General features: G+C 38.2%; 1 protein-coding gene across 1 annotated transcript; it reads left to right on the plus strand.

Annotated features, from left to right (window-relative positions):
* Nucleotides 1–2,916: 2,916 nt before the first annotated feature.
* mc1r (melanocortin 1 receptor) lies at nt 2,917–4,081 on the plus strand. The gene has a single exon (XM_063476711.1). The coding sequence runs from the start codon at nt 2,917–2,919 to the stop codon at nt 3,892–3,894; it is 978 nt and encodes a 325-aa protein (XP_063332781.1). The 3' UTR covers nt 3,895–4,081.
* The last annotated feature ends 7,672 nt before the right edge of the window (nt 4,082–11,753 follow it).

Raw genomic sequence — 11,753 nt, forward strand, 5'->3', positions numbered from 1 at the left:
ATGGAAATGTTTAAGCACATGTAGATGTGTGGATTTTATCCTGGATTACTTAAGCCTTAGATTTCATATTTAATGTTTTCACAATATGTACCTGGTCAGGCTGACCCAGGCCAAGAATTGCCTCACAGTGTCTACACCAAATCTAGAATTATGCATCTGTTTAAATTTTTTTAATAGTGTAATTGTCATTTATAGATTATTGTCCTAAATTAATGTTTCAGAGAGCAGTGAAAGTTTAGGTTGAAGTTTTCCAACCGTTTTGTGTTTCAGAGAAAGATCTTTACTATCACACAATTTCCTTTGTTGTTAAGACATCATTAAAAACTTACCATCCATAATTATTTAAAGATGATTTAATAAAAAATAAAATGGAAAAAAAAAAATTGCAAAGCAGTGAAGGGGAGCCTTGCATGTGTGGCAGTTGCACATGTGTTTCCCACACTCACTGAATTAGCAGCTCAGGTGAATTTTATGACACTCCCAAGCCCTCATTTGGTCACAGTTAGCTCAGAACAAATGGATTCTGACTGTTTTTAGATTATTTAGTTACATTGCAGGTGCTTGTGCTTGCAGGAGCAGATGCTGTGTCTATGTCAGACCTTCCCAAAGTGTGGGGCCCGCCCCTTAGGGGGGGCGCAGAGCCATTGCAGCGGGGGCGCGGTATGAAAAGGGGGAAAAAAAACAAAACAAAACGCTTGGACACTGCTAGCACGGGGCGCCCACACAAACGCAAAGCAGGAGATGAAGCATCGCTGAATATGTTTCCAAACCAACTTCATTCTAAGCCAAAGACTAGAAAATATGGTGAACCATATCTTCCCTTTGGTTTCACCTGCACAAGTGCCAAGGTAGGTCTCCCCTGCATAATTGGTTTTCCCTTCGTCGGGAGCAGGCGCTGGGCTGTTCAAATCACGGACAAACAGCATCCCACATTCTTGATTTTTAGTTCACAAACACTTCTCATAATGACTAACTACTCCTGACATTTTGGAGATGTTAGCTCTTCATACAGTAAAGTTACAGTGGGATACAAATAACATCAGGCTGATCCTGCCACGATTTGTTCCCCGGTTCAAATCACGGACAAACAGTATCCCACAGTTGTTAATGTTTTTGAACCCATTTTGCACAGAGAGGCATTTTTTGAAAAATGTATTGATAGCAATGTTGAATATTATTACACAGGAAAAAAACAACTACAATACTAAAATAATTACACCATGACGCCTCTGCCTTTCTAAATGGAGGGACAGTAACTGCGTGTGTATATGTAAGCGTGTAAAAACTGAAGATAGTCAGATTAACAGTATTTTGTCTCTATCTGCCATTCTGCAATTCATCTCATGTAAACAATAACGTGGCGCACAGCGTGACGTGAAAAAAGGCACATACCTTTGACGTTGGGTGATGAACTCTGTATTCCTCGTCCACACGTAAACGCAAAAAAGGATTTTTAAAAAATCTCTGTTTTCGTTGATTCGAAACGCCGTTTACGTGTGGACGAAACAGCTGCGTTTTCAAAACTACCCGTGTAGGTGTGGACATAGCATAAAAGAGTTAGTAGTTTATTTTATTACTACCTGTAATTTATTGCAGTTTACTTGTATTTGCTTAATTGTTTACTAAATGTTTGAGGTGTGAAATAAACCGCAATGGAGCAAAATATGGGTGTGTGTGGTTGGAGGATGTGTTTGTGCGCGCGCGTGCGTGGGGCTAGCAAAAAAAGTTTGGGAACCACTGGTCTATGTTAAGGGGCCAACTTTGCACCTACTTCCTGCGTCTGCAGGAACCATGGGCAAATATGATTTGAGCACAGTGTCAAGATCCCTCTTTATTACTGTCTCATAAAAAATACACACAGACATGGCGTGTGCATCTTTATATGTGCATTTAAAACAAATATTTTTAAATGAGAATATCTAAGAACAAAACCGGAGGCTAACTACCAGTAAAGATTTAAATCTGCTTTCCAGAATGTATAGTACAAGTAGTACAAGTTTTCAGAGCTTTTTCTTTTTTAGCTTTCAGAAATTATATTTTGGACACCAAGACTCTGATTAGAATAATATTAGCGGAAGTGAAGCATTTTCTTAAAGCAGAAAGGAAAGTGTTAAAAAACAGATCGAACTATTACTGAATTCAGTCCATCACCGTTCAGCTCTCTCCCAAGAAAACTTGGCATAACTTTCGCAGACAGGACCGCAGCGCAGCTGACGCTTGTGAGGAGGAGCCGCCTGAAGTCATTTAGGACGCAGCATCACTGTGAGAAATAATCCGGCATATCTCTCTCTCTCTCTCTCTCTCTCTCTCTCTCTCTCTCGTTCCCGGTATACTAGAGACAGTGTTCATTGTCACTATGCTGGTCCGAACAATCTGAACTAATGGAAGGATTCTGGTGGATCGGCTGCTCTGTTTGAGGAAAAAACGTGAAATCGGAGTGCAAGATTTTAGTGGAGAAGGAAACATTACAGATGTCCATCCCGGAGCAGCTGGTTGGATAGGGCGAAAAATAATAATAAAAACTCAATAGGTTATAATAAAAATAAAAGGATTACTCGAGTCAAGAAACGCACTTTTCACCGGGACCAACGCGGTAGCTCGCCGATGATTTTTCAGACTATTTAATGGCTGAAATAAATATTAATACATATACTTGAACTTTTTGCGTGGAGTTTGATGATCCTGGACGGTTGAGGCTTCCATGGGTTTAACAAACAGTTCGGATGAGTTGCTTGAATTCCCAACCTGCTCAGAAGCAAGCTGTAACTGCGACAGCTGATGTAGAAGCATCCTCTAAGCTCTAGAGACAGCTGATGAAGGTTCCTTACCCAGTTTAAATCTGTGCTGCAGCAGCCTAAAACCCACACAGAGCACCTGAAAAGCTGAAAGCTTGCAGTTACCTAATAGAAGGCAGGCATGGAAATGACCAACGGGTCCCTGCAGTACCCCTCCATACTTCACACGGACTTCGGACCGCTAAATGACCTTCTGGAGGAGAACGAAACAAACTCAACCGCAGGAGAGCGAAACTGGCTGAACTGCGTTCAGATCCGGATCCCTCAGGAGCTCTTCTTGGCACTGGGACTCATCAGTCTGGTGGAAAACATCTTGGTCATCATGGCGATTATTAAAAACCGAAACCTCCACTCGCCCATGTACTACTTTATCTGCTGCCTGGCCGTGTCTGACATGCTTGTCAGCGTCAGCAACGTGGTGGAGACCATATTCATGCTTCTCAATGACCACGGCCTCCTGGATGTGCACCCCGGCATGCTTCGCCACCTGGACAACGTCATCGACGTGATGATCTGCAGCTCCGTGGTGTCCTCTCTCTCCTTTCTGTGCACCATCGCTGCCGATCGCTATATCACCATCTTTTACGCGCTGAGGTATCACAGCATCATGACCCCTCATCGCGCCATCATCATCATCGTGGTGGTGTGGCTGGCCAGCATCACCTCCAGCATCCTCTTCATCGTATATCACACCGACAACGCCGTCATCGTGTGCCTTGTCACTTTCTTCTGCACTACTCTGGTATTCAACGCCGTGTTATACCTGCACATGTTTGTCCTGGCGCACGTGCATTCTCGGCGCATCATGGCTTTCCACAAAAACAGGCGCCAGTCCACAAGTATGAAGGGAGCCATAACCCTCACTATCCTGCTCGGGGTCTTTATTTTATGCTGGGGCCCTTTCTTTCTACACCTTATCCTCATCCTCGCCTGTCCCACCAGCCCCTTCTGCAACTGTTTCTTTCGAAACTTTAACCTTTTCCTCATCCTCATCATCTGTAACTCCCTCATCGACCCGCTTATATACGCGTACCGGAGCCAGGAGCTGCGTAAAACCTTGCAGGAGATGGTCCTGTGTTCGTTTTGCTTCGGCGTGTGACATCGTGGACATTCCTGAACAAAACCGAGCGCAACACAACATTCTTCCTCTGTCTTCAACATGTCCGAAGATAGAATAAGACACAACTGATATGTTTAAACATGCAAATGTTGCCCGTGCGCGAGTGCACATGGCAGCTGAAGACTCTGTCACACTGGAAACATTTGATAAATAGAACTGGGTTCCGTTTTAGCTGTAAATTTATTTATTATTGCGCTACGCCTTTTTTTGTTCTTCACTGGGAAGCTTGTGGATAATCTCTTAAGTCAGTCAACAGTTTCACAACACTACTTATTGTTTCTGGTCTTACTGTTTTTTTTCTTTCTTTCTTCTGTAAACATGTTTGATTTTTTGTCTAAAAAATGCCTCTTATGGTGGTCAAAATATGCTGCCTTAATTCTTTTTTTTTAAGGCGTTCAATTATTATAATTTCATGAAAATAAAAAAGGAAGTTTACTTTCATTTTTAAAATGGCCAACAACAAAAGGTCGCTACCTTACATCTCTATCCCTTTTAAGATTATTTATTATTATTTTTGAATTAATATCTTAATGACATTTTTCTTTTAATGAATGATGTGCATTGCAAGAACTCAAAAAATAGAAGCAGCGAATAATCTCTTAGTTACTCAAATGCAGATTATTTTATATATAGACTGTCTTTGGGAAAATGTTCGAGCATGGTGCAAACGGAGCAGGGAACAGATGAAACACAGCTTAATTGGATCAGACTAAACCTTAAAATGACACTGTGTGGCAAACTCAAAAATTACTGTTGCAAAAATAAATGTCAAATATCCCAGTGACTAAAAAAAAGAAAAGAAAAGAAAAAAAGGGGACAAAAATCACATGAACATGCTTGGTGGTAGGCCCGAGGCTCGTGGCATGAGAGGGTTTATGAAAGAAGAAAGAAGCCATGTCAAAGATATATTTCTGGAAGTTTGTGGGTTCTCTGAAATGCGCAAATAAGGGACAGTTTGGGCTGAAGTTTTTGTTATGTAGGACAGTCTAGGAAGGAACGGACTAAAGATCCATGATTAAAAAGACAGCATACAGGTTACACCAAGTCCAGCTAATGTAATTAATTAACTTCATTGCATAAATTAATTATTAACATTAATAATTTTAGTTGATGCATATATTCCATGGCGTTCTTTATTTATCCCACATAAGTGCTGGTAACAGGGCCTGCATTTTGCACTCTTATCATTTTCTGTAGAAAAGATGAAATTCATCCATCTTAATTTAAACCCTGAAAAGTTTTAAATCCCCACATTATGGTGGGAAGAAAGGTCTCTGGGTTATCAAGCTGTCTGCCAACAGATAAATAAAGAAACCATGATAGCAACAATGCAGTGTGTAATGTGCAGTTGTTCTCTGTGGAATGTTTTTGTTGTTGTTGTTGTTTTTTAAAGATTAATTTTAGAACCCATTTTTTTCTTTTTTCTTTTTGTACACTTTTTTTTGTATACTTGATTTATTAGACTAGCTTTATTAGGATTGTTTTCAGAGTGCTGGCTCGATATAGAACTGATAATATACAACACTGTCATGTATGAGTCTTTAAGAAAACCTCTGTTAAAGATAATGACAGTCAGGGCTTCAGTATATGGCCAAAAATAAACATGATTCCATACATAATATAAAATGAAAATGTATAAATGTGGGTGTTTAACAAAAAAGAAAAAAAGAACAGCTGTGTGCATCCAGGTCAACTTAAACTTGAGTAAAACAGGACTATGTTGTTCTGTATGTCATATGTATGTTAGTGGAATTGTTTACCTGTTTTCCCAAATAAAGGGGTCAAAACATACAAAAGAGTTTGTATTGAATCCAGAATAACAGTGGTATTGCTTAGTTATCATCTGTCCATCATGAAGTCAAGTATTTTTCATCTCATTATTATCTTCAGATTTTTGCACATTGCTTGTAAGCATTATTTGAAGTCTTTATTCATGTGCAATCAAACAAAAAAAGACTGCAGCTTCTCTAGGAAGTGCCTCTGCAGTCAAATAAAGAAAACGATATCCAGATTTTCAAATTATGGACAAATTATGGTTGCTGTATTGCATTAAGGTAGAAATTGTCAGTGTATTGTATCTGTAGGTATCTCTGCAGCATCCGCAGATGACATTCTAACTTTAATTGCAGAGCTTTAAGTTTGCCTAATTATTTGCAACATGAACATTTTCTGATTCACATTAACAAAAATATGCAAGGCAACGTTTGCTCTGGGCAGACAGTAGAGCCATTGATATACAACACAACAGAGGCGTTTTTTGAAATGCTCCATTTTTAAACTCATGATCAAGTTCATTTGCTGTGCCTTAAATAACAGCAATGAGCACGAGGGGATTTCCAGTTTGAAAGAAAAAGAAAAATCCCTCATCCTGTCCTCAAGGAAAAAATTAAAAATCCTAATTGTTTAAGATGATTTAAAAAAAAGTCTTGGCTTTTTTGTACGTCACCCACACCCACATTATTAGAGGGAAATGGCTAATTTTTCCATTTTAAGAAAGAAATGGATGGAATGCGTACAAGTGAAAATGCACATATGTCAGTTCGTTAAGTGGACATTCTTATATACTGGTTTTCTACTTGAGCACTGAAAGTATCTATACAACATGTCTCATTCACCTGTTCACATATTCATTCATACACGCACTTTTTTCTACTTCTAAGTGCCTTCTATCTAACATTCCCACACATTCACACTCCTGAACGTATCAGGAGTAACTTGAGGTTTGATATCTTGCTCAAGTGTGTTTTGGCATGCAGACCCGAGCAACCAGGACTCAAACCACAAAGCGACTAATAGATGACCTGCTCTACCTTCAGAACCACAGCCACCCCAGTATTATATTTGCAATATAATTGTTTGATTTTTTTAAAAAAACTTTTGCTAAAATCTTTTCTTTCCAGTTAGATTTTCATATTGTAACAGTCTATAATTGTATTACATGCATTGGCACAGCTGAAGTTTCAAAGAAACTTCAAGAGGATGAAAGATAATCCCAAAATGAATGAATGCTATTCATTGTGATGGTTTGTGTCTAAAAATAATTTATTACCCTTATTAAATAGTAATTTGTGGATGGTAGCTGCTTTGGAAGATTGTCCCACGGCTTTGAAACATTTGTCTCTCCTGCCAATCCCATCTCAGATATTAAATAAATAATAAGGTTGTACTAGCTATGTAGCTGATCACGACACGCGCTTCTCAGAGGAAAACTGACATGGACCAGAACACACCGACATCACTGTCAGTGACCTGTAATGATAACGTTGATCATGAACGCCAGATTCGTGACCATGATAATAAACGAAAAATGAACCATATGTTATCTGTAGATGTCTCACTTAATTATAATTACTGCTGATTATAGGAAGGAAGAAACGTGTGACTACATAATTTCCAGGGAACAGCATGTTATTATTGGTGCTATGACTTCTGCCTTCATTTAGCCACACAACACAGCTCTGTTTGCAGCAAAGGAAAATCTCCGCAGCTGCTTCCCCCAACGACAAACACACTCAAGCTATATCCATATGACCAGACCACAAAATGACTACCCTCAGGGATGAATGCCAATAAAATATATTTTTAAAAGGTTTTTAATCAAATGATTTTGATTAGAAAATCTTTACATACAAAACCTGCCATAACTGAAAATAGTGGATACTGAAAACTGAAACAATTATAAAATAGCATAAAGTGATGCAATAGTTGTTCTTATTGACCATTCCTTTTCTTCCACATATCCAATTCAGGGTCACGGGGGCTCATAATTATTTTGGACTTCCTTTTGTTTACCATCTAGAGCAGGGGTCCCCAATCCCAGTCCACGAGGGCCGGTGTCCCTGCAGGTTTTAGATCTCGCCCTGGGTCAACACACCTGAATCACATGATTAGTTCATTATCAGGCCTCTGGAGAACTTCAAGACATGTTGAGAAGGTAATTTATCCATTTAAATCAGCTGTGATGGATCAAGGACACATCTAAAACCTGCAGGGACACCGGCCCTCGTGGACTGGGATTGGGGACCCCTGATCTAGAGTACACTAGAAGCAGTCCACTGTCATCTGTTCACCTAGAAAGTCTAATTAAACACTACCGTTTCATACATTGTGCACTTGCCTTCAGGTCTTATATTTGGTTTTTTTGTGTGTTTTCTTACATCTATGATTTTATTTTTTTATTGTATTATTTTTTTTAATTCATATTTTTTACTGTAGCTGACCTGGGCAGACACATATGCATGCACTTACGCATACAGTGCTATGCTGAAGTATTTCCCCACTTCCTTATTTCTTAGATTATATGAATCTATCATCATCAAAATCAGTGTCCATTATTCAACAATAAGAAAGAGACTGGACATTCATCCATCTGTCTTCTGTTTATCCAATTCAGGGCCAGCAGGCTGGAGCCTATCCCTGCTGTCATAGAGGCAGGGTAGGTTGCCAGTCTACCACAGGGCTACAACAAACAGACAGACAACCAGTCACACTCACATTCGCACCTGTTGCCAATTGAGAATAACCAATTAACCTAACCCTCAAATCAGATTGAGATGCTTTGGCATGACCTTAGAGTGGCTGAGTTAAAATAAAGAGCAGGCCAATATTCCTCCACAGCAATGTGAAAGATTCAATGTACCATACTGTTTGACAGCAGTTCTTGCTGCTGAGGGTTGCTCAAGCAGTTAATAGGTTTAAGGAATGTAACCTGACCACCTAACCACAGGGCTAAGCAGGTTTGGATAACGTTTTTCCCTTAATAAATTAAATCATTATTTAAAGACTGCATTTTGTATTTATTTGGGTTGTCATTATCTAATATTGAAATGTGATTATCTGAAGCACGTAAATGTGACCAATATGGAAAAAAAAAACCCATAGAGGCATGCACACCTCTAAAACATTTCTATACACTGTGAAATTGTTTTGGTACCCCCCTGAAAGTTAACACACTCGTGCACATGTGATGGTCATTGTCCACAAATCTCTTAGGACAGCCATGAAAGACAATGAAAGACCCGTGTTTACCGAATCTGTAAATCTTGTGTCTAATTCATCTCTACAGTGAAAATCTGCTCTACAACCTCTGATACTGAACATTATCTCCATAAATCTGCTTTAAGCTGAACCAAAATGGGGTCTGAATGTAGTACTGGTGTGTGTTTTAGTTTCCATTAGATGCAACAAGTAAAGGCAGCTCTGCTATGTATGGTGGTTATTTGTGAATTTTAATTTCAATTCAGTTCACTTTTTATATAGTTCCAGTTCACAACAACAGTCATCCTAAGAAGCTTCATATTGTAAGTTAAAAAAAAAAACTTTGATTGTAAAGAGAACTTCAACAATCAGACAATACCTGGTTTGGGTGGGAGACAGAAAAGAGACCACAACAAAAAGAGAGTAGAGAGAGATAATAGTGGCCTACGATGAGTGAAAATGGGGAAGAAGTGCTTCAGAAGAAGTCCATAAGTAGCCTGATCCTATAACTTTATTAGTCTAGATAAGAGTTATCAAAAAGGTAAAGCTTTAAATCTTTAAAGCAGTGAGAGTCTCTGTCTCCCAAACCCAAACTGTGAGCTGGTTCCATGGCAGAAGGCTCTGCTTCCCATTCTACTTTCAGAAACTCTTAGAAGCACAAGTAACATGACAGTCTGAAGAAAAGCTGCTCTATAAAGTCTTTAAGTAATCATGAGGCCTTATAATTCAAGACTTTGTATGTAATGGAAATAATCATCTATAGAAATAGAAATGGAAAAAAATAAAACGCTCATTGCCACACACTTGCTACATTTGTGCACAAATAAATGAAACTCAATGTAAAAAGGTTTTTAGGGCAGATTCCTAGTAGATTACAGAAGCAGCATCATTCCCAGAAGCAGTAAAAACAAGGAACAAGGAAAAGAATGAGGCACCAAACTGATCACACTGAAAAATACAGTTATGATAGGGTTATGGCCTCTTCATAGATATGGCAGACATGTAGCAACATCAGCATTAATTTTCTCTGGAAGCCAACTAAGGCAGGTTATTATTATTATTGTTGTTGTTGTTGTTGTTGTTGAAGTAATGCAAAGTGACATTTCTGTTGTGTATGACATGGATCACATGCCTCTCTCAAACACAAGAATTTCACAGTACAGAAGACCACAGCAGATAGTGATCATCACACCCCTCTGACCAAATAAAGACTTTGAATATGTTTTAGGCCTCAGTATTGATTATGTCATGTTCCTATATTCTATACAGTTTATTTCCTTCCTTATTTATTTATTTACACTTGATGGTACGCCATGTCTCTGTGCCGTGTGGCGCATGGGATCTAATATACCAGCTACTGATCAGTTAAACAGGAACCCACTGTACAACACCTTCTGACGAGGTGACTGTCACTTCATCACAATCTGGCAACACTCTTACTTAGAAATATATTATGTTTCTTATGTGTGACAAGTCTAGGGATCTTTCCATGTAGATTTACTAAAGCCCATCTTTATGTATTTTAGCTTGGTGCAAAGCTTTAAATCTAATCTTCAGTGTGAATCATACGTGGTAATAACTTCTAGGAACTCCGAAACTGTTGTAAATTATAATTCATAACAAGCTTGGTGGTCAAAACATTTTCTGCGAAACCAAATACTGAATACTGTTATTGGAGAAATGTTATAAAAAGACTGTCAGCTGCTAAGGGGATAATGTAAATTTTTACTTAATATGTGCAACAACCCTGAACTCCAACAGTACCCTCTCCCTCCTTTATTTGAACTTGTTTCATCACATTCCACTGAAGTGCTTTTTACATTTTTAAGCATTTTTAACCAAGGCAACAAGCCACGGTAATAAAACCACACTTAAAAAGGTTTCTCTGTATTTGCTTGTGTATTAACAGCAAAACCACTGATATACTGGACCAGATATAAACAGACTGCTTTCACTGTATTGATTATTATTTATTTATTCTCTCTTAAAGCTAACATCTGTGATATTTATGACCAGTCACTAACTCTAATTTTTCAGAAATCCTTTTGTGGTATTTAAAACGGACAGTTTATGAAAATGTGACGAGATGAGTATAACATGTGGTTTTGCAGAGTGCAGTGTTCAGGTGCTAAATTTGTAATAATTTATTTCCCCAGTAATATGTGACCTCATTTTTTGTACCCTTGAGCTAAGCAGCATGAAACGCGTTTTGTCCTTGCATGAATCCAAAAATTCCCAGTTTAAAATGAGGAGTTTGACATGGAATTTCCTACACAAATCATTCTTGTCTTCAAGCAAACAAAAGCCACTGAAAGGCCAAAGGGAACTATAAAACCAGCGGTCAAACAAACAAATAATAATAATAATTTTAACTGCCATTTAGGAGAATTATATTGTATTTGTTGTAGAGAAAAGTATTATTTGTATGACATTTCTTTCATTATCAGTACAACCAATAATTCATTTAAGGATTATATTTAGATGATGTGTATAAAAAAGAAAAAGACATGCAGTCAGCACTTTTAAAGGGATCTTACTGAGGAAATTTATTTGAAGGTACCTAAAATTCAGATAAAATGAGAAAAAACTGAGGGTGATGTTTCTTTTCAAATTAAAGGTACCACTTTATTTTACACCATTAACAGTAATCTATATTAGTATACCACGTGTCAAAACATATTTACTAAGTTGCAAATACAGATGTCGCTTTAAATGTAGCCTTTATTTACCACTTGAGTTTCTTTTATTTCTTCTACACTACTTCATTATGGCAATGGTTATTTTTTTATTTTGAAAATCTCGCCGGAACTCGCTACTTTGACGAAGTATGACTTGACGTTTTTTTCCCTCCTGTGTGATGT

The sequence above is a fragment of the Pelmatolapia mariae genome, linkage group LG1 (assembly GCF_036321145.2).
Source record: "Pelmatolapia mariae isolate MD_Pm_ZW linkage group LG1, Pm_UMD_F_2, whole genome shotgun sequence".
NCBI classification, from domain to species: Eukaryota; Metazoa; Chordata; class Actinopteri; order Cichliformes; family Cichlidae; genus Pelmatolapia; species Pelmatolapia mariae.

Coding starts and splice junctions, on each gene's coding strand:
- mc1r (XM_063476711.1), top strand. CDS start 2,917: ATGGAAATGACCAACGGGTCCCTGCAGTACCCCTCCATACTTCACACG.